This window comes from Amia ocellicauda, chromosome 20 (genome assembly GCF_036373705.1).
Source record: "Amia ocellicauda isolate fAmiCal2 chromosome 20, fAmiCal2.hap1, whole genome shotgun sequence".
In the NCBI taxonomy this organism is placed as follows: domain Eukaryota; kingdom Metazoa; phylum Chordata; class Actinopteri; order Amiiformes; family Amiidae; genus Amia; species Amia ocellicauda.
Window position 1 is genome coordinate 21,746,434 of NC_089869.1, and position 25,419 is coordinate 21,771,852.

Here is a 25,419-nt window from a genome sequence, read left to right on the forward strand (position 1 = left end):
TAACAAGAATAATATTTTACAATTTAATTAAATTAAAAAAACAGGGAGTACTCGGATTCAAACCGAGGACCTCTTGATTTGCCGTCGGTTGCTCTACCGCTGAACTATACTCCCATGATGCTTTGCATGTAATTCTAACCTATATATCAATTAAGTAACTAATTGTAAATATTGTAATATTAATTAGTGTATAGAATACAAATTAAGAATGTCTATTAAATAATGAGAGGGCAGCGGCAGCAGCAGAGATGGAGGCCTGTTGTGCTTCGTTGCAATGCGTTTAACTTGCGGCATCACCCCCGGTCATGCGCTGCTTCAGTTCGCTGACATTGACCCATGTGGCCACCCTGCGCAGGGCGCTATACAAATTGATTGATCGATTGATTGATTAATTGATTGATTGAATGTGGACTCCAGAAGCGCATCGTTAAACCCCAAAGCAATCCCAGCAGCCCCTGCATCTCTGCACCTGCCTGCGTCCGATGGCAGATGTTAAGACGCAGTTTGATGTTTCTGGGTTGTTTATTATAAAGATTTGATTAATTTAATTTTCTACACTGTTTTGTTTCCCCCAAAATCTGCTCCTTACAAAGATGGCGTTTTAAACGAAACACGTGCTTTGCTTTTTCCGGGCAGCCCTACAGGAAGTACGTCATCTTCCTATAACAGTACCAGGGCCCTCCGTTAATTTATCATTGTCTTATTAAAATGTAACACCTTCTAGTATTTGCTCAAGTAATATTCAGTTTCACATGTTGCTTTTTCATTTTGAGCTGAAACTTTGTGAGTAACTTCAACAGTAAATATCAAGCCAGATCTTTGGGAAATTAAGCTTTATGCCATTCAAACAATATTCAATATTTTCTCCTCAGTGGCAGTCTTTAAAAGTGATTTTTAATTAAAGTCCTCAAACGTAAAGAGGAAAATATGGGGAAATTGCCCTGGGGGTTAATTTGACATTTTACTGTGGAATAAGTGTTGTCTTCGTAACGTGGAGTCGCAAGATTTGCTGTTGATTTGCCATAATTGTCCTACATTTATAGGATGTGTGGAAAGAGGAGGAGGGTCAGCGGGAGCAGAAGACCAGGATCCACTGGTTTGAAGGGTCAATAGCATGTCTGGCATCCTGTTAGACAGAATGCACAATGAAACATTTGAGAGATTTGAATAAAACCTCTAAGATCTAGACGGGAGAGGCGCAGGTCCCCGTGCTTGCCTTCAAATGAATGATGCTTCATTTTTTTTTCCTGCCTTGGATGAAGATGTTTAGGAGTCTGGATGAGAAGAAAAGGCATTTCCCGTCTCCCACTGTGAAGAGCGCATGGCTCATGGGACCGAAATAAATCCGCTATTTCTGCTAAATTCTGCTGTTTTGCCTCCATTTATAGAAACCATACAAATATATAGTCCATCATCTGTCTGACTTTCCTCTGTGTCTCGTATTTTGAACCAAGCTCTCCTCCTGCCCTGGCCTGGGCCCCAGCTCTGCCCCTGCAGGGGTTCGATCGGTCTGCACACTGCAAAAAACACAAACCAAAAATGACCCATCGTTAACCATCGCTAACCAGCTCTAGTTTCGGGGAACGTTTTGTTCCACCGGGCGATTGTGGGATGCTACACTCGGCGGTGATTTTCTGTCGATTTACGCTGCTTGCACGCTTGTCCCTGGTGTGAAGCGAGTCTCAGGGCACAGGAATGTGCTCTCCTCGCCCCAGTGAAACCGGCCTTCACCGAAGTGGCTTTTATGTATTTTTATTTGTTTTAAAACAAACATATCTAATTGATTATCATCTTTTAAATTCACTGTTTGGTTGGGTAGGTGAACCAGAAGAAATATTGTGAAATACATTCTTTCTAATGGCTTTGAGTGAAGTTGTGGTTTGTAATTTGTGCTGAAACTGCCAGTTTCTTTAATCATAAGTTGTGTCCGTTGGACCTTTGTGTAACCAAAAGGTTGTTTGCATATGATAAATAAGATTTGAGTTTTGCTGTAGTAAACATTAATTTAAAAATATAATCTGACTAGAATATAATTTACAGATATGTAATCTTATCTTTCTCCCGAGGTGCACCTCTAACCAGTTAAACTAAAAGCTTTGACTACTCCCCCTCGAAATCCTTAATTACTGTTACCCATTTGAACAGTTCCTCTACACCATTAAGTGAACGTATAAGAAAGCTGAAAACATTGGAAACCTATGCAAAACAGAACTCTGTTCTTATAAAGCATTGTAGCGTTTTCCACTTCTGCCTGCCTGGATCCACCAAAACAGTCGGAGGAGGCAGTTTCACAGGAACGGCTTCAATCTCTCCTCTCTCAAGTCTGTGACCAGTCTTAATCCACTCTGAGTCTGCCTGTGGGGGCCGGGGATCCCGTTTATCCCCTCGCCCCCGTGATCCCGTCTCCTCAATCACTGCTCCCCATTATTCCTGCGCCGGGCTGACCTTTGACGCCAGAACCCACAATTTCAACCCATTTAGAGCCCTAAACAGATGCAAGACTTATTGATGTATTCGCTCTGGGGGGCTGACGTTCCTCAGTGTTTACTTTGGCGGAGTGCTGGAGCGGCCGGGCACTGTGAGTGGCTCTGACCACGTCGCGCCAAAACAAATGTGCCTGAGTGGTGGATTTGATTATCTAGAACAATCCGAGTTTCCCATAAAGTCACTTACATCTATCGTACGATCCTGATAAGATGGCTGGGGGAGGTGCGGGGGGGTTTGGTACAGATTGTGGAGGAGGTCAGTGGGGTATATAAGCCCGGTGAGCAGCAGGTGAGGCAGAGCGAGAGGATGAAGACCGCCGTGTGCCTGGCTGCCTGCTGGCTGCTGGCGCTGGGGGCTGCAGGTACGTGGGCAGTCGACCTCCTGCTGCTTCACCGGGGCAGAGGAGGCAGAGTTGACCGGAAGTGTAGCTCGCGGTCCCTGGAGGGGTGAAGGCTGCGTTTGAGAGACACGACTCGTCTAAATGAACGCGCCTTTGCCAAGCGCAGCGCAGGGAGGACCTGAAACTACTTCATGTGGGGAGGCTCAACGGCTGCTCATTGTAAAGTGGGACGGCCATGGTGTTTTGGGATAGCTGGAGGGGCAGTGCTGTTGTTTGCTCGTTCTTTGCAGATGGGAATTTTGCTGTAGTTTACAGGTTCAGAAGAGGCTATTGTAACGATATCGCACTATCAATGGGCAAAAGGGTTTATCAGTGATAATTACTGACCTTCTGTTAGTGACAGACGCCCAGATACCCCTGGAGACTTTCGTCTGAAAGAGCTGTGTGTTGAACTCCAACTGCATTAGCGTCAATTCCTGGCAAAATGCACCTTAAAACAGTCGCTTTAAAACGGAAGGCATTGACCCTAAAATCCTGTAACATATAGCATGTGCTGCATTGCCTTTCAATATTACTAAGTCAGCAGATGTACTACAGAATGGACTGGTGAGAATCTTTTATCACTTTTATTATCCTTCTTTTCTGCTGTTGAACTTTTAATGCAAGTGAGATGCTGACATCCAATGCAAACCACAATCTCTGAGTCAGATTAGCTGAAGAAAAACTCAGTGCAGATTTTTCATGTTCTGCCTGTTTCCCTCCATTTCATTGTTCTGTTATGAACACCCAGCTTTATATTTCTCTGGGTTTCCACACATCACCCAAGGTAAACTCTGACATATTTTCTTCTCCAATTCCTTGCCCCCCATCTTATGCAACATACAGTGGACTATAGTCATATGCTGTACACCTGCTTCTGTAAAGAACCTATAAGAAATGGAAACACACGCGAAATGATGAATACTGGAGCGGTCATGAGGACAGGGTGTTTATACCATATTGGGTGGAAGAGAGAGCGCTGAATCGGAGTACTATGGAAATGTTATCATGAATCTCTCGCGCTTGTAGTGGTATCGCCCTGTGTGAATGTGTCTGTCTGACTCAATGCAATGCTGTGCACGTATCCAGTGTGACGATGCCTCTTTCACAGGCACAACAGAACCAGTTTCAGCGCTGACTACAGAACAAGTGCCAGGTGAGAACAAATCCAGATTATTTTTGCTTGTTTGCCTGTTGCTTTGTTTAACTGTTTGTTGTTGCTGTGAAACAAATGGGCTGCAAAGAAATCACTGAGTTTGATTAGCTGAAGGAAGAGCCATTGAAGAGGGACGAATGGGTGGGATGGGTCTCGGGTGGAGCGGGTGGAGCGGGTGGAGCGGGTGGTGGGGTAGGGTCTGTCTGTACATGGTCTGTTTTCCTCCATTTTGTTATCCTGTTATGAACACACAGCTTTATATTTCTCTGGGTTTCCAAACATCTGGTGCCCCAGGTAAACACTGACATATTTTCTTCTCTAAAATGAATTGTTCTGTGTATTTATTGATTTATGATAAGGTGTGTATTGCTTTAAGAGGTCAGTTTTGCTCTGCTCCAGTGTGATGAATCCTCTTCCACTGTTTGTTTCAGGATTTACTACAGAAGGGACTGGTGAGAATCTTTTTATACATTTACCTATCACTTTTATTGTCCTTTGTTTCTGCTGTTGATGAGATGACATGCTGACACCCAGTGCAAACAATAATCTCTGAGCACGATTAGCTGAAGAAAAGCCCAGTGAAGATTGTTCACAGGGGGAAGTGAGGGTGTGTGTCTGTGTCAGTTTTCTTCCATTTCATTGTCCTGTTATGAACACCCAACTTGATATTTCTCTGGGTTTCCACACACCAGCCACAGGTAAACACTGACATATTTTCTTCTCCAATTCCTTGCCCTCGTCTTATGCATCGTACAGTAGACTATAGTCATATGCTGTACACCTGCTTGTGTGTGTGTGTGTGTGTGTGTGTGTGTGTGTACGTGATCTCATTAACACCTTTCACGGATGTTTTTTATTAACAGCTACTTCATTTTTTTGTAGGTTACAGTGCCATAATTTTCCCATGTAATATGTCTTTCTATTTCACTCCACTTGCTTGTCCTCTCTGACCCATCCTGCCTCATTAACTCGTTTCAGATGTAGACCATGTGACTTGTTCGGTAGCGTTTTGCATTTTCCTTCAAGATGCCGTTAGACACATAATTATACACTCTCTTTCTCATAAAGCTTTCACAATTACTGACAACAGAGTTGTTGTTGTTTCTCTTTATTGTCTCACATACAGTGTGTGTGAAGTCCTGTGTGTTGCTCTTTCAGGGTCATGCATGTACAATTGTGGGGGCACTTCTGGTGACTGCTCCTGTGACTCCTCCTGTGAATGGAACAATAACTGCTGCCCCGACTTCTGTGCCTACTGTCCCAATTACAACTACGGTAAGTGTGGGATCCGGCCGCTCTGTATCGGACCGAGTCTGAGTCCGTGAGTGTTGTCCTCTCATCTCCCTTTCAGTGATTGCGCTACAAACGGGTCGATCCTTGTTATTGATCTCAGTTTGGCTCCAGTAGTGTGTGGCTCTGCTCCGGGGATGGAGCTCAGTATTCCTGCTGGATGGAGACTCCCTCTGAAGTGAGACATTTCCTCTGGTGCTCTTTAACCATGAGGACACACTGTGTATTAACCGTGTCGGGGCCTGTGCGCTGCGGAGGCTGTGTCTGCAGGTGACGGGCCCTCCTGGGGGCGAGAGGCTGCGATGTGTGTTTCCTCTGGGTCTCAGTGCTGCTGTTCTGTGTCATTTCTCCTCAGGTTACTGTGCTACACACTCTTCCACCGCACCACCCTTCACTCCAGGTAGGGTCTCTGTGTGTTGTGTGTCATCAGGGGCTGTGTGTGTGGGAGGCTGTTGTTGATGCACACCGCAGCTCTGGACGTTGTGTTCACAGTGTGTGGAGGCAGTGCCCTCCTCTCGCCCAAACCCACAGGGCCCTGTTAGCAGTGTGTTAATGTGTCAGTGTTTCAGTGTGTCTGTGTGCCAGTGTACCAGTGTGTCTGTGTGCTAGTGTGCCAGTGTACCAGTGTGTCTGTGTGCTAGTGTGCCGGTGTACCAGTGTGTCTGTGTGCTAGTGTGCCAGTGTACCAGTGTGTCTGTGTGCTAGTGTGCCAGTGTACCAGTGTGTCTGTGTGCTAGTGTGCCAGTGTACCAGTGTGTCTGTGTGCTAGTGTGCCAGTGTACCAGTGTGTCTGTGTGCTAGTGTGCCAGTGTACCAGTGTGTCTGTGTGCTAGTGTACCAGTGTGTCTGTGTGCTAGTGTGCCGGTGTACCAGTGTGTCTGTGTGCTAGTGTGCCAGTGTACCAGTGTGTCTGTGTGCTAGTGTGCCAGTGTACCAGTGTGTCTGTGTGCTAGTGTGCCAGTGTACCAGTGTGTCTGTGTGCTAGTGTGCCGGTGTACCAGTGTGTCTGTGTGCTAGTGTGCCGGTCTCAGTGAGGGGCCGCTGTATCTCTTGATTGTCAGCTGTTTTTGTCTGCGTGTCAGTAGCGTGCTCCATATAGACATGCAGTCGGACTAGTAGAAAGATGCTCCCCTAACTGTATCTGAATAAGTTTAGTGTGTGCGTGCGTGTGTGTGATCTGATTAACCCCTTTCACAGTTGCAGTTTTTTATTAACACCTGTTTTATATTTCTGTAGATCACACCACCCAGTTCTCAGGTAATAATGTCTTTCTGTTTCACTCCACTTGCTTGTCCTCTCTCACCCATCCTGCCTTATGAGCTCGTTTCAGATGTAGACCATGTGACCTGCTTGGTAGTGTTTTGCATTTTCCGTCAAGATCCCGTTGGAGACATAATTGCAGACTCTCTTTCTCATGAAGCTTTCACAATTACTGACAACAGAGTTGTTGTTGTTTCTCATTATTGTCCCACATACAGTGTGTGTGAAGTCGTGTGTGTTGCTCTTTCAGGGTCATGCATGTACAATTGTGGGGGCACTTCTGGTGACTGCTCCTGTGACTCCTCCTGTCAATGGAACAATAACTGCTGCCCCGACTTCTGTGCCTACTGTCCCAATTACAACTACGGTAAGTGTGGGATCCGGCCGCTCTGTATCTGACCGAGTCTGAGTCCGTGAGTGTTGTCCTCTCATCTCCCTTTCAGTGATTGCGCTACAAACGGGTCGATCCTTGTTATTGATCTCAGTTTGGCTCCAGTAGTGTGTGGCTCTGCTCCGGGGATGGAGCTCAGTATTCCTGCTGGATGGAGACTCCCTCTGAAGTGAGACATTTCCTCTGGTGCTCTTTAACCATGAGGACACACTGTGTATTAACCGTGTCGGGGCCTGTGCGCTGCGGAGGCTGTGTCTGCAGGTGACGGGCCCTCCTGGGGGCGAGAGGCTGCGATGTGTGTTTCCTCTGGGTCTCAGTGCTGCTGTTCTGTGTCATTTCTCCTCAGGTTACTGTGCTACACACTCTTCCACCGCACCACCCTTCACTCCAGGTAGGGTCTCTGTGTGTTGTGTGTCATCAGGGGCTGTGTGTGTGGGAGGCTGTTGTTGATGCACACCGCAGCTCTGGACGTTGTGTTCACAGTGTGTGGAGGCAGTGCCCTCCTCTCGCCCAAACCCACAGGGCCCTGTTAGCAGTGTGTTAATGTGTCAGTGTTTCAGTGTGTCTGTGTGCCAGTGTACCAGTGTGTCTGTGTGCTAGTGTGCCAGTGTACCAGTGTGTCTGTGTGCCAGTGTACCAGTGTGTCTGTGTGCTAGTGTGCCGGTGTACCAGTGTGTCTGTGTGCTAGTGTGCCAGTGTACCAGTGTGTCTGTGTGCTAGTGTGCCAGTGTACCAGTGTGTCTGTGTGCTAGTGTGCCGGTGTACCAGTGTGTCTGTGTGCTAGTGTGCCGGTCTCAGTGAGGGGCCGCTGTATCTCTTGATTGTCAGCTGTTTTTGTCTGCGTGTCAGTAGCGTGCTCCATATAGACATGCAGTCGGACTAGTAGAAAGATGCTCCCCTAACTGTATCTGAATAAGTTTAGTGTGTGCGTGCGTGTGTGTGATCTGATTAACCCCTTTCACAGTTGCAGTTTTTTATTAACACCTGTTTTATATTTCTGTAGATCACACCACCCAGTTCTCAGGTAATAATGTCTTTCTGTTTCACTCCACTTGCTTGTCCTCTCTCACCCATCCTGCCTTATGAGCTCGTTTCAGATGTAGACCATGTGACCTGCTTGGTAGTGTTTTGCATTTTCCGTCAAGATCCCGTTGGAGACATAATTGCAGACTCTCTTTCTCATGAAGCTTTCACAATTACTGACAACAGAGTTGTTGTTGTTTCTCATTATTGTCCCACATACAGTGTGTGTGAAATCGTGTGTGTTGCTCTTTCAGGGTCATGCATGTACAATTGTGGGGGCACTTCTGGTGACTGCTCCTGTGACTCCTCCTGTGAATGGAACAATAACTGCTGCCCCGATTACTACGGTAAGTGTGGGATCCGGCCGCTCTGTATCGGACCGAGTCTGAGTCCGTGAGTGTTGTCCTCTCATCTCCCTTTCAGTGATGACACTACAAACGGGTCGATCCTTGTTATTGATCTCAGTTTGGCTCCAGTAGTGTGTGGCTCTGCTCCGGGGATGGAGCTCAGTATTCCTGCTGGATGGAGACTCCCTCTGAAGTGAGACATTTCCTCTGGTGCTCTTTAACCATGAGGACACACTGTGTATTAACCGTGTCGGGGCCTGTGCACTGCGGAGGCTGTGTCTGCAGGTGACGGGCCCTCCTGGGGGCGAGAGGCTGCGATGTGTGTTTCCTCTGGGTCTCAGTGCTGCTGTTCTGTGTCATTTCTCCTCAGGTTACTGTGCTACACACTCTTCCACCGCACCACCCTTCACTCCAGGTAGGGTCTCTGTGTGTTGTGTGTCATCAGGGGCTGTGTGTGTGGGAGGCTGTTGTAGATGCACACCGCAGCTCTGGACGTTGTGTTCACAGTGTGTGGAGGCAGTGCCCTCCTCTCGCCCAAACCCACAGGGCCCTGTTAGCAGTGTGTTAATGTGTCAGTGTTTCAGTGTGTCTGTGTGCCAGTGTACCAGTGTGTCTGTGTGCTAGTGTGCCAGTGTACCAGTGTGTCTGTGTGCTAGTGTGCCAGTGTACCAGTGTGTCTGTGTGCTAGTGTGCCGGTGTACCAGTGTGTCTGTGTGCTAGTGTGCCAGTGTACCAGTGTGTCTGTGTGCTAGTGTGCCAGTGTACCAGTGTGTCTGTGTGCTAGTGTGCCAGTGTACCAGTGTGTCTGTGTGCTAGTGTGCCGGTGTACCAGTGTGTCTGTGTGCTAGTGTGCCGGTCTCAGTGAGGGGCCGCTGTATCTCTTGATTGTCAGCTGTTTTTGTCTGCGTGTCAGTAGCGTGCTCCATATAGACATGCAGTCGGACTAGTAGAAAGATGCTCCCCTAACTGTATCTGAATAAGTTTAGTGTGTGCGTGCGTGTGTGTGATCTGATTAACCCCTTTCACAGTTGCAGTTTTTTATTAACACCTGTTTTATATTTCTGTAGATCACACCACCCAGTTCTCAGGTAATAATGTCTTTCTGTTTCACTCCACTTGCTTGTCCTCTCTCACCCATCCTGCCTTATGAGCTCGTTTCAGATGTAGACCATGTGACCTGCTTGGTAGTGTTTTGCATTTTCCGTCAAGATCCCGTTGGAGACATAATTGCAGACTCTCTTTCTCATGAAGCTTTCACAATTACTGACAACAGAGTTGTTGTTGTTTCTCATTATTGTCCCACATACAGTGTGTGTGAAATCGTGTGTGTTGCTCTTTCAGGGTCATGCATGTACAATTGTGGGGGCACTTCTGGTGACTGCTCCTGTGACTCCTCCTGTGAATGGAACAATAACTGCTGCCCCGATTACTACGGTAAGTGTGGGATCCGGCCGCTCTGTATCGGACCGAGTCTGAGTCCGTGAGTGTTGTCCTCTCATCTCCCTTTCAGTGATGACACTACAAACGGGTCGATCCTTGTTATTGATCTCAGTTTGGCTCCAGTAGTGTGTGGCTCTGCTCCGGGGATGGAGCTCAGTATTCCTGCTGGATGGAGACTCCCTCTGAAGTGAGACATTTCCTCTGGTGCTCTTTAACCATGAGGACACACTGTGTATTAACCGTGTCGGGGCCTGTGCACTGCGGAGGCTGTGTCTGCAGGTGACGGGCCCTCCTGGGGGCGAGAGGCTGCGATGTGTGTTTCCTCTGGGTCTCAGTGCTGCTGTTCTGTGTCATTTCTCCTCAGGTTACTGTGCTACACACTCTTCCACCGCACCACCCTTCACTCCAGGTAGGGTCTCTGTGTGTTGTGTGTCATCAGGGGCTGTGTGTGTGGGAGGCTGTTGTAGATGCACACCGCAGCTCTGGACGTTGTGTTCACAGTGTGTGGAGGCAGTGCCCTCCTCTCGCCCAAACCCACAGGGCCCTGTTAGCAGTGTGTTAATGTGTCAGTGTTTCAGTGTGTCTGTGTGCCAGTGTACCAGTGTGTCTGTGTGCTAGTGTGCCAGTGTACCAGTGTGTCTGTGTGCTAGTGTGCCAGTGTACCAGTGTGTCTGTGTGCTAGTGTGCCGGTGTGTCTGTGTGCTAGTGTGCCAGTGTACCAGTGTGTCTGTGTGCTAGTGTGCCAGTGTACCAGTGTGTCTGTGTGCTAGTGTGCCGGTCTCAGTGAGGGGCCGCTGTATCTCTTGATTGTCAGCTGTTTTTGTCTGCGTGTCAGTAGCGTGCTCCATATAGACATGCAGTCGGACTAGTAGAAAGATGCTCCCCTAACTGTATCTGAATAAGTTTAGTGTGTGCGTGCGTGTGTGTGATCTGATTAACCCCTTTCACAGTTGCAGTTTTTTATTAACACCTGTTTTATATTTCTGTAGATCACACCACCCAGTTCTCAGGTAATAATGTCTTTCTGTTTCACTCCACTTGCTTGTCCTCTCTCACCCATCCTGCCTTATGAGCTCGTTTCAGATGTAGACCATGTGACCTGCTTGGTAGTGTTTTGCATTTTCCGTCAAGATCCCGTTGGAGACATAATTGCAGACTCTCTTTCTCATGAAGCTTTCACAATTACTGACAACAGAGTTGTTGTTGTTTCTCATTATTGTCCCACATACAGTGTGTGTGAAGTCCTGTGTGTTGCTCTTTCAGGGTCATGCATGTACAATTGTGGGGGCACTTCTGGTGACTGCTCCTGTGACTCCTCCTGTGAATGGAACAATAACTGCTGCCCCGATTACTACGGTAAGTGTGGGATCTGGCCGCTCTGTATCGGACCGAGTCTGAGTCCGTGAGTGTTGTCCTCTCATCTCCCTTTCAGTGATGACACTACGAGGGTGATTCTCGTGAAACCAACCTCAAACCATGGGCCTGATGATTTGAATATAAATAACATTATGAAACTAAATGGTACACCTTAATCCAATAGATATACATGTATTCTGTCTGGCACATAAAGATATTACAACTTTGAAATGGGTTATTTAAGATGTTTTATGCCTTTTCTGGTTAATTTCTCATTACTGCAATGCGTCCCCAATTCAGAAAGATGGTCATCTAATGTATTACAGAAAACAGTGTATGTTATGCCAAATGTCCAACACTCTGTCATCATTTATTTAAAAATCTAGACATCATCATATGGATAATATAATGAAATAACATGGTGTGCATCAACCCATTTCTCATCACCGCAATATCTGTTCATTTCCCCGTCAAAATCATAGCAATATTGTCAATAAAGTTTAATTCTCTCATGATGCATCAACAAGAGGAGAAGATCAAAGATGAACAAGAGTGTGCCAGTCTCCTGACTTTTATTCAGTAAAAATGTTGTACTGGTATCTAAACCCCCCTGAAATGAGAATTTCAAGAGAATCACCCACAAAGGGGTCGATCCTTGTTATTGATCTCAGTTTGGCTCCAGTAGTGTGTGGCTCTGCTCCGGGGATGGAGCTCAGTATTCCTGCTGGATGGAGACTCCCTCTGAAGTGAGACATTTCCTCTGGTGCTCTTTAACCATGAGGACACACTGTGTATTAACCGTGTCGGGGCCTGTGCGCTGCGGAGGCTGTGTCTGCAGGTGACGGGCCCTCCTGGGGGCGAGAGGCTGCGATGTGTGTTTCCTCTGGGTCTCAGTGCTGCTGTTCTGTGTCATTTCTCCTCAGAGTACTGCGCTCCTCCAACCACCACCACTCCACCATCCACCACCACTCCAGGTAGGGTCTCTGTGTGTTGTGTGTCATCAGGGGCTGTGTGTGTGGGAGGCTGTTGTAGATGCACACCGCAGCCCTCCTCTCGCACAGCCCCACAGCGCCCTGTTAGCAGTGTGTCAGTGTGTTAATGTTTCAGTGTGTCAGTGTGTTAGTGTGCCAGTGTTTCAGTGTGCCAGTCAACATGAGAGTCCACTTTGTCTATCGCTGAGGTCAGCTGTTTCTGTCTGTGTGTCAGTAGCGTGCTCAGTACAGACATGCAGTCAGACTTGTCCAGACGCCATCCACCCTGTCTGAATACTGTGTGTGTGTGTGAGATCTGATCCCTTTCACAGTTGCTGTTTGTTATTAACTCCTGCTCTTTATTTCTGCTTTACCCACCTTTTCCCAACGTCATTATTTCTATTTCACTCCACTTGCTTGTCCTCTCTCACCCATCCTGCCTTATGAACTCGTTTCAGATGTAGACCATGTGACCTGTTTGATAGCGTTTCGATTTTTTTTTGCATTGCATACAGTGTGTGTGAAATCGTGTGTGTTGCTCTTTCAGGGTCATGCATGTACAATTGTGGGGGCACTTCTGGTGACTGCTCCTGTGACTCCTCCTGTGAATGGAACAATAACTGCTGCCCCGATTACTACGGTAAGTGTGGGATCCGGCCGCTCTGTATCGGACCGAGTCTGAGTCCGTGAGTGTTGTCCTCTCATCTCCCTTTCAGTGATGACACTACAAACGGGTCGATCCTTGTTATTGATCTCAGTTTGGCTCCAGTAGTGTGTGGCTCTGCTCCGGGGATGGAGCTCAGTATTCCTGCTGGATGGAGACTCCCTCTGAAGTGAGACATTTCCTCTGGTGCTCTTTAACCATGAGGACACACTGTGTATTAACCGTGTCGGGGCCTGTGCACTGCGGAGGCTGTGTCTGCAGGTGACGGGCCCTCCTGGGGGCGAGAGGCTGCGATGTGTGTTTCCTCTGGGTCTCAGTGCTGCTGTTCTGTGTCATTTCTCCTCAGGTTACTGTGCTACACACTCTTCCACCGCACCACCCTTCACTCCAGGTAGGGTCTCTGTGTGTTGTGTGTCATCAGGGGCTGTGTGTGTGGGAGGCTGTTGTAGATGCACACCGCAGCTCTGGACGTTGTGTTCACAGTGTGTGGAGGCAGTGCCCTCCTCTCGCCCAGCCCCACAGGGCCCTGTTAGCAGTGTGTCAGTGTGCCGGTGTGCCAGTGTGTTAGTGTGTCAGTGTGCCTGTCACAGCGAGGGGCCGCAATATCTCTTGATGAGGTCAGCTGTTTTTGTCTGTGTGTCGGTAGCGTGCTCAGTACAGACATGCAGTTACTGTTGTCTGTGTTTTAATCACTAATGCAATGATTTCAAATGCTCTCCCTTGTTTCTGTCAGTTGTGAAGTCCTGTGGGGGGTCCCTGGATGTCCCCTCGGGTTGGTTTTCCACCCCAAACTATCCAGAAGTGTACCCTTCCAATTCTTACTGCGTGTGGCACATCACAGTGCCAGCTTTCGAGAGGATAGAACTGGAATTTGACCAGATACAGTAAGATTTTGTTACAGTGTGTTACTTTGCCTTGTATTTGAGTGAAATTGTACTGTAAGGCTGTGCTCTCACATCCTGATCCCTCACTGTGATCCCTGACACCCTGGCAGAGCTCATGTCTGTGTCCACACCTATTGTCAACACAGACGTTGTTAAGATCATGATCATTATTGTTGCGATTTTACTGTTTCTGTATATCTTGGTGTACATGTTAGATTAATGTGTGATAACAGTAAATGTATAAATTTAACTGTAAATGTACCACCTAGCTGATAAATGTGGAAATGAGTGAAAATTATGTGAAATTATTATAATTATTATTTTTATTTCTTGGCAGACGCCCTTATCCAGGGCGACTTACAACATAAGAGCAAACAAAGTGCAAAAATACAGTTGAGTAAAGGCATCAATCATTGCAAATTCAATTAAACTAAACATAGCAATTCAAAATACATTTTACAAATACCAATTTACAATTTAAACAAGCAAGTACAGTAAGTGAGGTCCTACATCCTGGACGGTAAAGCTATGTGCTGTCAAGATGTAGGGTCACAGTCAGGTAGAGGTCTTCATGGGTCCACCCGAACCCGAGGACCCGGGACCCGACCCGGCTGACCGTTTAAAACATGGACCCGAACCCGTATGGGTCCCGGGTCGGGTCCCAGGTCCTCAGGTTCGGGTGGACCCATGAAGACCTCTACCTGACTGTGACCCTACATCTGGGTTGGGTCCCATTCTTGTACTTTAGGTCCCGGGTCTGTTTAACATTGTGTGTAATACCCGAGTGACGTGACGAATTTACCAATTGACGATTGGCTCTTTTGATTTAGAAGGCGAGACTTATTCCGCCATATCGGTGATTGACATATGACATATATTGGTGAGTGCATTATTGGCGTCTGCGCGATTTTTGAGATATCGTAGTTGGAGTTCCTTCGCTTTGTATCTAAATCTATGACAGACGCGTCTCAGAGCACAATGACAGCACATTAGTGATGCTAACGTCAGCGCCGTGGCACTGAACCAGCATCGTTATTATAGTTCAAGTTATTGTATTATGCCAGATACAAAAAAACTGCAGAGCTGCAAAGTCGCATTTGTCCTCCGCCACCGTGACAGCAAGTGGACGTTTGAACTGAAATAATAAGCAGATTATACAGGCGCTTTCAATCAGCAAGAGGAACAACATGGATGTTATTTTACCAGCTGTCCTGGCGAGGAGAACGGACTGTGTGCGTCACAGTCAGGTACAGGAGAGAAACTACTAGCGTTACATTAGGTAAGACACAACGTTTTATTTTCACAACTTGTAAATTAACTTGTTAATATCGATTATCTGTGGGACCTGTGCTGATCGGGTTCAATCGGGTCTGTGTGTCCCGGCCGGGTCCGGGTCCAGATTTGAAATAATAGACGGGTCCAAGTCGGGTCCGGGTAGCACACTTCCGGGTCTCTTTGGGTTCGTGCACACATTTTTGGACCCGTGAAGACCTCTACAGTCAAGGGCTATGGGAAAGGGAGCAAGGAGGAAAACAATCAAAAACACAAGAAGCAAATAAAACTGTGAAGTGCTATCTAGCAGGGATAGAGGACTAATATTACAAGTACTGTCTGAAAAGATGTGTCTTGAGTAAGCGCCGGAATGAGGTCAAGGACTCTGCTGTTCTGACTTCGGTGGGCAGGTCGTTCCACCATTTAGGGGTCAGGGATGAGAAGGAGCGGCTCTGGAGGAAGGAGAGTGGAGAGGAGGCAGAGTTAGTCTTCTGGCACTGGAGGAGCGCAGTGGTCTGGAGGGGATGTATGGAGAGACGAGTGACTGAAGGTATCTTGGTGCAGTGTGGTCGAGACAGCGGTAGGTGAGGGTCAGTGTCTTGAACTGAATGCGTGCCGCTATCGGGAGCCAGTGGAGGGAGCGGAGCAGTGGAGTAGCGTGTGTGAATCGGGGCAGAGAGACACCAGACGAGCCGCAGAGTTCTGGATGAGCTGGAGCGGCGGGTAGTAATTGCAGGCAGGCCGGCCAGAAGGGAGTTGCAGTATCCAGGCAGGAGAGGACCAGGGACTGGACGAGTAGCTGAGTCGAGTAGTCGGTGAGGAAGGGACGGATCCGGCGTATGTTGCTCAGGAAGAATCTGCAGGTGCGCATCAGTGTGGTGATGTGCTGGGTGTAGGAGAGCGCAGGATCGAGGGTCACTCCTAGATTTTTTGTGGAAGAAGAAGGAGAGAGTGTGGTGGATTCCAAGGGGATCGAGATGGAGAGATCAGCAGAAGGTGAGGAAGAGTGGGGGAAAAACAGGAGATCCGATTTGGAGAGGTTGAGCTTGAGGTGGTGCGAGTGCATCCAGGCGGAAATGGCAGACAAGCAGGAAGAGATGCGAGAGGGGATGAGAGGGTCAGAAGAGGGAAAAGACAGAAAGATCTGGGCATCATCAGCGTAGAAGTGGTAGGAGAAGCCATGGGAAGCGATGAGGGGGCCCAGGGAGCGAGTGTAGAGAGAGAACAGGAGGGGGCCCAGGACGTAGCCTTGGGGAATGCCTGTGAGGAGAGGTTGGGGGGTGGATGAGGAACCTCAACATGTCACTTGGTAGGACCGGTCGCTGAGGTAGGAGGAGAACCAGGTGAGAGCAGTCCCAGAGATTCCAAGGTCAGCGAGCCAGGAGACGAGGATGGAGTGATCGATGGTGTCAAATGCTGCGGAGAGGTCAAGGAGGATGAGGACTGAGGAGAGGGAGGCTGCCCGAGCACAGCTAAGGGAGTCAGTGACTGCCAGGAGAGCCGTCTCAGTGGAGTGAGCTGTGCGGAAGCCAGATTGCAGAGGATCAAGGAGTGAGTTTTGGGACAGAAAGTCAGAGAGCTGACGGTGGACCGCCCGCTCGAGAGTCTTTGAGAGGAAGGGGAGTAGGGAGACAGGGCGGTAGTTCTGAGGAGAGGTGGCATCAAGGGTTGGTTTCTTGAGGAGTGGGATGACAGCAGCTTGTTTAAATGCAGAGGAAACAGCCAGAGAGGAGTGAGGAGTTGAGGAGGGAGGAGATGAAGGGGAGAAGATCAGGAGCGGTCGCTTGGAAGAGGCAAGAAGGGAGAGGGTCCAGGGCACACATTGTAGATTTGTGACGTTGGAGGAGAGCAGAAACTTCAGCCTCTGAGAGAGGTGAGAATGAAGAAAAGGAAGCTTGGTTGGTGGGAGGTTTGGGTGTGATGGGAGAGGGGGGTGAAGTATTGAACAGCCTGCGGATGTCTGCAATCTTGGAGGAGGAGAAGGAGGCGAAATCATCAGCAGTGAGAGATAGGGGAGGAGGAGGGGGAGGGGGGCAAGGAGGGAGGAGCAGGTTGAGAAGAGTTTGCGGGGGTTGATGACAGTGGATTCGAAGAGTGATTGGAAGTAAGACTTCTTGGCTGAGATGAGTGAGGGGGAGAATGTGGACAGTAGAGAGCGGTAGACTTCGAGGGCAGCTGGGAGTTTGGTCCTTTTCCACCTCTGTTCGGCGGCACGCAGACTAGTTCGGGTTGAGTGGAGAACAGCAGAGAGCCAAGGCTGAGGAGGGGAGGGACGGGCAGGACGAGACATGAGAGGAGAGAGAGAGTCAAGGGAGGAAGTGATAGATACTGATGGATACTACCCCTAAAAACAGAGCAAAACGAGCAGGAATACAAAAACTGTCAACAAGAAATATAAGGAAGACTACCATAAACAACTCCCCAACATTTGTAAAACATAAATAACCACTTAGCATTGCATGAAACTAAAATATCACATCTTATGCAACGTGAAAGCATTTTAAATGGCTCTATCTGTCTACAGCTGTGTTCATCAATGCAGAAAGTGCCTTTGCAAGAGGGCTGTTTGTGTTGCATTTAGCCACCTGGTAGTGTCTTTATTCCGTGTGCCCATGGGCAGCACTGACTGACGGCTGAGGGGCACCTTCTCAGTCCTGTATAGATAATGAATTTTAGTGCCAACAGCAGTCTAATAAATGCTAAATCAGCCTGTCGCTAGTGTAGGAATTAGAATTAAAACACTAAGGAATTAGCATAGGACAATGATCAAACAAGTGACTGATCCAGGCATTGATCCAATGACCTGGGTTTGCAACGCGATCAAAATTGAAGTCCAAGGAAAGCCGATGACAGCCGATGCGATTCTTCAGTTGTAAAACTCTGCTAAAAAATAAATAATGGTAATAATATATCAATTTATGTTGTATAGAAAATCACACGTTACGGCAATGAACACGAGTATAATTTTCACAATGACTGATTTTATTACAAAGCCCAGATTGTCAGTAGCCCACTGCATGAACTGCAGGTCTGGCGGTTGAAGAAGAAAGTATTTTTAACTTCGTAATTTTGACGGGTTTACAGCTGAAACGCTGTATAGGTATTTAATTCAAATATTTAGAAACATATAAGAACAGATATGCAGGAGAAAGTCACATAACCTACGCAGACTTTTTGATTTCCAAAAGTACAGATCTGTGTTTTTCTAGCTTTATTAGTGCCATTATACATTTGATGTTGGTATGATAGTGCTGTCTCTAGTGAGGCAAGTACAACACAAATCAGTATTAAGAAAGTTCTAGATATACAGACTGTGTTCTCTAGTCGTCAGAGTGTTTGACTCATTGTTCAGCAGGTGACTGTAAATATTGAGAATCTTATTAATTCGAAGTATGTCAGACAAATCAAATTATTTTCTTTGTTTTAAGATTCGCGATGTATGTAGGTTTTTCAGTACAATCAAGTTCTTTGTTTTTATATGTTATATATGTTGGTTAAAATTATAGGTAAAAAAAAATTACAGGGCCCCCCCTGTATAATGACCCTAATTTCGGAGCAAAGCGATTGAGCGCAGCTGACCTGGATTGCAGCTGTGAGTGCAGTGAGTGTCCATATCAATCGGGAGATATACAGATTATCCAGGGCATTCTATAAGTGCAATACAATCTAAAATTACAGATCAAAAATTACAAATTACAAGTTAAAAATTGTGCATATTATCTGTGGGAAATGCACATTTCCACATTTATCAACTAGGTGGTAAATGTATACATTTACAATTTTCACACATTTACTGTAACATATGTATATATATATATATATATATAAAAAACTCATCACAGGACTGTCTCTGTAAACATGTGAACCTCAGAAACAGAGACTTCTCGCTCTTCTTCCACAGACTGGAATACTCAAACGGATGTGTCTATGACTCTGTTTCGGTGTACAATGGACCCTCCACCACCTCCCCACTGCTGGGGGTCATATGCTGGAATGAGAATTACTCCTTCATGTCCACCTCCAACTCTATGACGGTGGTCTTCCGCTCCGATGGTTCGGTGACGAACCAAGGATTCCTCGCTCAGTACCGGACATTCTCCCCAGGTAAAGAGAAGCGGCCACTGTAAGATCACAAGATCACATGATCACATTGTGTTCTTGAGAAGGAGTAGGACGATTTAGCCCTTGTTTGCGAGGGTCTTGCAGGGTGGCTGAGAAACTGTCAGGGTAGGGGGGGCGAGACAGACCTCGCTCACTTCAACACACGCGTGTTTGACCTTCTCCAGTGCAGGTGGAGTGCTCTAGTGACCTCATGAGGGTCGGCCTGGAGCTGTCCTTCCTGCACGCACTGGACTACAACATCAGCGACGTCAGTGTGAATGACCCGTTCTGCCGTCCTCAAAACAACGGCTCCTACGCCATCTTCAGCATCCCGCTGGACGGCTGCGGGACTTTCCAACAGGTAAACTAGTCCTTGGGCAGGATCTGGGTTTTTACCGAAGTCTTTATATTTCCTCATCATTTCTTCAGGCACTACTTTTCAGAGACCTAGTTAACGGTGCTGATACAAGGCACTTTCACACACCCCCCCTGACACTCACTCACTCACTCTCTCTCCCTCAGGCCGACAACGACAGCATCACTTACGTCAACACGCTGCGGGCCGAGCCATCCGGCGCCCTGATCACCCGGCAGACCCAGCTGCGGCTGCAGGTGAGCTGCCGGATGCACCGGGACAGCATGGTGGAAGTGGTGTACCGCGCCAGAGAGGAGAACACCGCCAACATCACCAGCTCCGGCGACTACAACATCACCGTGGCCTTCTACCAGACCGGCTCCTTCCTGAGCCCGGTGCAGGAGTCTCCCTACACCGTGGACCTCAACCAGGACCTGTTTGTCCAAGTTCAGCTCTCCAGCAGCGACGACAACCTCAGTCTATTCATTCACAGCTGTGTGGCCTCGCCCTCCAGCTCCGACATGTACCAGAGCTACTCTCTGATCAGGAACGGGTATGCAGCCCCGTCTGCCGGCCGTAGATCAATGCCAAATCCTCACTGATATTTTTAGTTTTGATTTGTTCTGGTCCATTCCAGTTCTGTTGGCATTCCGTTTGGTCCATTCCAGGTCTGGAACTCTGTGCCAGTTCTTATTCTAATGCCAGAATTGAAAATTAAATTAAATTGGATTTGATGCCAACTCTCAAGAGGTGTTAATAATTCCTGTGTGCTACCGACTGGCAACTAATACTGAAAACCTGACACTGTCAAACTATCCGTACCTTGGATTTCAAAAGTGTCTTGTAATCCTTGTAGTCCTGAATCCCGATGTTGATACTCTTTTCTTCTCCCTCAGGTGTCCACAGGACAGCACCTACTTCAGCTTCTCCGACGCGCCCCCAGGCATGGTGCGGTTTAAGTTCAATGCCTTCCGGTTTCTGCGCAGCGACTCCACGGTGTACCTGCAGTGCAAGGTGGTGGTGTGCCAGTCCGACGTCTACCCCAACCGCTGCTCCCAGGGCTGTCTGTCCCGCAGGAGGAGGGACCTAAGCCCCTACTCACACACGACCAGCGTGATGTTGGGGCCCATCCAGCGCAGAGACCGGGCCCCAGCAGGTACCCCCCCGCAGTCTCACTGCCGAGAGCACCGCAGTCTGTCCAGGAGCGCAAGCTTGTGTCCTCCTAGTGCGGACTGATCCCGCACCTGCGCTCAGGGTATTCATTCTTGTAGTACGAGACGCCGAGGCACATCGGAGAGAGGAATTACGTTTCACTCTGTGTGCCTCTGCACCATGTATTGGTGAATTCTGTCGATATGTGTTATTTTAGTATATGTAGATCAGTAAAGGAAGCTTGCTGGACCTCCCTTGTATTAGTGTGATTTGACACTGAAATATAAAGCAAAATATGTTTTATTAAAATTCAAATAATAATAATAATACTTCCCTTTCGAGTCAAAAGACAGCCATTACCGTATGGGAAGAACCTTCTGACACATCAATCAGTGAAAGCTTGGACCATAGCTGCCCAATAGGGGCCCTGCTGGCAGAGGAAGACCCGCCCCCGGCATCTGTGAGAAGTCTCCTCCTGTCAGCTGTAGCCTGCCATTTCTTCTTTCACCACACAGTGAGAGCTGCTTTGAGAGAATTCCTTGCGTTTCCCCTCATTGCTGGAGAAGTGCGCTGCTTCATCGATGGATTGATGCTCAACCCTTTCTCGGCGACCTCGACACCTTCATCGATGGATCGACGTTCCTAGTCCACTGAAGGCTCTCCCATCGAGTCTCGACTGGCGCGTCCTTCTCGGACTACATGGGGGCTTGAACAACGTCTACCGACATCGCGGGCTCCGCTTATGACTTCATTTCCTGAAGTGCCCTTGCCCCATGATCTTTCGTCCTTCAAAGACGTCCAGACTGTGTAACGTTCCCCGGGCACGGGGCACGGAGCACAGAGCACGTTCACTGATGCCACCCACCGCAAGAGAGCAAGGACCTCCCCATCCTCCTGCAGAGCGAGTGGACACAGGAGCAGGGGGTCAGCCATGTCCCCCATTGAGTCTGCGAGGAAGCGGACACCCCCTCAAACGCCATCCTCTTCCTCTTTCTCCTACTCCTCCAGCCCAGAGGCTTCCATGGCTAGATCACCCTCTCCCTCCCCACCAACTGAGGCTGGTTCAGGCAGAAGTGCTGTTAGGCATGGAGCCTCTTTGCCCTAACAGGCAGTGCAGGACGACGACTGCCGTGCCGCGCAAGGCCTATGCACCCGAGACCTTGACAGTCAGGGCAGGCAACGCACATCAGTGGCTGACCCAGGCAATGCTCCAGGACAAAGAGAAAGCGGCCTGTCAGACGCCCACATCACTCCGGGCCAGATGTTTGGAGAGACTGTCGACCTATCCATTGAGCATTCGTCCACGGCGAAGGGTGCGGCATCAAAATACACCGACCTGCAACAAGCCAGGAGGCAACCAATTCCACACGGCAAAACCTCTCCAGAGACCGCAGCCCAAGCAGCATGCCACAGCCCGGCCCGCCGACAGAACTGGCCACAGGGAAAGGGTGTCAATAGGCTCTCTGGCTGGAGTCCTAAACTCAGCACACTCAACTAGGGGACAGGCCACATCGTGGGATCTCTTTCATGGGGCCTCACTTGAAGATCTGTGTAATGCTGCAACCTTTCACTGATAGATGGGTCAGAAGGCTCTTCCCATTTGGAAATGGCGGTCTTTCTTTTTCAGGAAACAGGGGATATGGTTATAACCTATCAATACAACAAGTCACAGCCATCCTGTTTGAGGGCGTCTGCTCAGCACTCTCCTCAGTGAAAATCAGTGAAGGAAGCGTGCCAGACCTCCCTTGTATTAGTGATGTGATTTGAGTCTGAAATATAAAGCAGGATTAATACAATTTTAATACTACAAGCCATACCCGTCCTGTTTGAGGGCGTCTGCTCAGCGCTCTCCTCACATCCACCTATGATCGAGTGTCGGTGTGTTTGCTCAGGGGACTACAGACCCAGGGAGGAATCGACAGTAACCGTCCCCAATGATCGTATCTGTCTTTCCAGAACTGCAGCAGCAACAGGACGCCCCCCCCGGCCACGGCTCCCCGGATCAGACTCCGCTGGTGCTCTCCCTGCTGGCACTAGTGGCCGCGGTGCTGGCTGTGGCTGCGGTGTCTCTCCGGCTGCGCAGGAGTCCGCACAGCGGTGGCGCTGGATACACGCTGCTGGAGGGCTGAGCCGGCCAACGTCACGCTTACCTAATCTCACTCTTTTCTCTTCCTCCCCTCCCGCTTTTCATATTAAATCGGTTGCTTGCTTTGCTTGGCGTAGTAAATGCTCTTAAGTTCTTAAGCCGTGTGATGAGCTCAATGAATTGGACATTTAGCAGCTTTTGAAAGGCGTGGGTGCTGTGCTCTGCGTTGTAACAATTGTTTGAATCCTTCAGTGCTTCTGACGCATTGACATGATGTACGAAGCTGCGGTTATTATTTTTAGTTTTATTGATTGGAAACGGATGTAGAGAACTTGGCCTACATGCGCCACAGACACGGCCTGGCATTGTCTTTGTTAACAGACAGACTGGGTTCTCTCTCCACCGGTCCATCACAGTTTATAAAGGGGGCGGGGCCGGTCCAGCCCCAGCAATGTGTTCAGATTCCCTGCAGACCTTTGATTATCCACGTGTCAAGAGATTCACAGGTCATGCTATGTAATTTCCTTGCCAACGAAATGTATTCTGTGTACTGTGAACCTATACTGTATGAAACTCCTAAATAAACCATGCATCCCCCCCACCATGTTCAGTTATTATTTTTATTTCTTGGCAGATGCCATTATCCAGGGCGACTTACAATATAAGTGCAATACAAAGTGCAAGAATACAGTTAAGTGCAAGGCATCAAACATTACAAATTCAAATTTACATTATACAGAGCAATTCAAAATAATACATTTTACAACTTCCAATTTACACAGGTAAGTACAGTAAGTGAGGTCATACATCCTGGACAGTAAAAGCTAAGTGCTGTCAAGTTGTAGGGTCACAGTCAAGGGCTGCGGGAAAGGGAGCAAGGAGGAAATCAATCAATACAAGTATTAGTAACGCAAGAATCATGATAAAATGTTGTGAAGTGCTATCTAACAGGGATTAAAAGGAATATTATTACAAGAAGGAGGTCAGGGACTCTGCTGTTTTGACTTCGGTGGGCAGGTCGTTCCACCATTTAGGGGTCAGGGATGAGAAGGAGCGGCTCTGTAGGAAGGGGAGTGGAGAGGAGGCAGAGTTAGTCTTCTGGCACTGGAGGAGCGCAGTGGTCTGGAGGGGATGTATGGAGAGACGAGTGTCTGAAGGTAGCTTGGTGCAGTGTGGTCCAGACAGCGGTAGGTGAGGGTCAGTGTCTTGAACTGAATGCGTGCCGCTATCGGGAGCCAGTGGAGGGAGCGGAGCAGTGGAGTAGCGTGTGTGAATCGGGGCAGAGAGACACCAGACGAGCCGCAGAGTTCTGGATGAGCTGGAGCGGCGGGTAGTAATTGCAGGCAGGCCGGCCAGAAGGGAGTTGCAGTATCCAGGCAGGAGAGGACCAGGGACTGGACGAGCAGCTGAGTCGAGTAGTCGGTGAGGAAGGGACGAATCTGGCATATGTTGCTCAGGAAGAATCTGCAGGTGCGCGTCAGCGTGGTGATGTGCTGGGTGTAGGAGAGCGCAGGATCGAGGATGACTCCTAGATTTTTAGCGGAAGAAGAAGGAGAGAGTGTGCTGGATTCCAAGGGGATCGAGATGGAGAGATCAGCAGAAGGTGAGGAAGAGTGGGGGAAAAGCAGGAGATCCAATTTGGAGAGGTTGAGCTTGAGGTGGTGTGAGTGCATCCAAACGTAGCAGACAAACAGGAAGAGATGCGAGAGGGGATGAGAGGGTCAGAAGAGGGAAAAGACAGGAAGATCTGGGCATCATCAGCGTAGAAGTGGTAGGAGAAACCATGGGATGCGATGAGGGGCCCAGGGAGCGAGTGTAGAGAGAGAACAGGAGGGGGCCCAGGACGTAGCCTTGGGGAACGCCTGTGAGGAGAGGGTGGGAGGTGGATGAGGAGCCTCGCCATGTCACTTGGTAGGTCCGGTCGCTGAGGTAGGAGGAGAACCAGGTGAGAGCAGTCCCAGAGATTCCAAGGTCAGCGAGGCAGGAGAGGAGGATGGAGTGATCGATGGTGTCAAATGCTGCGGAGAGATCAAGGAGGATGAGGACTGAGGAGAGGGAGGCTGCCCGAGCACAGCTAAGGGAGTCAGTGACTGCCAGGACAGCCGTCTCAGTGGAGTGAGCTGTGCGGAAGCAGGATTGCAGATGATCAAGAAGTGAGTGATGGTAAAGAAATGCAGAGAGCTGACGGTGGACCGCCCGCTCGAGAGTCTTTGAGAGGAAGGGGAGTAGGGAGACAGGGCGGTAGTTCTGAGGAGAGGTGGCATCAAGGGTTGGTTTCTTGAGGAGTGGGATGACAGCAACTTGTTTAAATGCAGAGGAAACAGCCAGTGAGTAGTGAAGAGTTGAGGAGGGAGGAGATGAAGGGGAGTAGATCGGGAGCAGTTGATCGACTATACATTCTGATCTGCCATTTTTATTTTAAATTTGAGGGCCAGTACATGTCAAATCAACCAGCTCTCTCTGGATCAGATGTGGATTTTGCTTGTATTCTGTTTAGTTGAACATACAGGTCATGTCTGACAGCAGCCCAGCAGAAGAGCCACAGAAGTACCGCAGCTTTACTGTCCGATGAGCAGGTGGCCTAAATCTGACTGTTCAAGTGTCCTATTCAGGAGAGCTTCTTAAATACTTGTACCCTATAAAGTAGTGGAGATGTTAAGTGTTACATGATTTATATGCTCAATCCTAAAAATTAAACACAAGATTAATTGACATAAATTACAGTATTTTGCAAGGCGGCCAGTCATGGTCCAATCATGCATGCTTTGCAGTGCTGGATAGCGGTCAAGGGCCTCCGCGGCGGTA

General features: G+C 48.5%; 1 protein-coding gene across 3 annotated transcripts; it reads left to right on the plus strand.

Annotated features, from left to right (window-relative positions):
- Window positions 1–2,783: 2,783 nt before the first annotated feature.
- On the plus strand, window positions 2,784–23,215 carry LOC136715640 (CUB and zona pellucida-like domain-containing protein 1). Of its 3 annotated transcripts, XM_066692935.1 has the most exons (25): window positions 2,784–2,848; window positions 3,978–4,022; window positions 4,454–4,474; window positions 5,181–5,297; window positions 5,668–5,712; window positions 6,549–6,569; window positions 6,823–6,939; window positions 7,310–7,354; window positions 7,967–7,987; window positions 8,241–8,333; window positions 8,704–8,748; window positions 9,401–9,421; window positions 9,675–9,767; window positions 10,138–10,182; window positions 10,763–10,783; window positions 11,037–11,129; window positions 12,053–12,103; window positions 12,648–12,740; window positions 13,111–13,155; window positions 13,498–13,648; window positions 18,822–19,024; window positions 19,207–19,382; window positions 19,544–19,929; window positions 20,273–20,532; window positions 22,485–23,215. In XM_066692935.1, the coding sequence occupies exons 1-25, from the start codon at window positions 2,794–2,796 to the stop codon at window positions 22,655–22,657; spliced, it is 2,436 nt and encodes an 811-aa protein (XP_066549032.1). In that variant the 5' UTR covers window positions 2,784–2,793; the 3' UTR covers window positions 22,658–23,215. The 3 variants fall into 3 exon arrangements, with proteins under 3 accessions (XP_066549032.1, XP_066549033.1, XP_066549034.1); XM_066692936.1 differs by lacking the exon at window positions 10,763–10,783; XM_066692937.1 differs by lacking the exons at window positions 7,310–7,354; window positions 7,967–7,987; window positions 8,241–8,333; ... (4 more) ...; window positions 10,763–10,783; window positions 11,037–11,129.
- The last annotated feature ends 2,204 nt before the right edge of the window (window positions 23,216–25,419 follow it).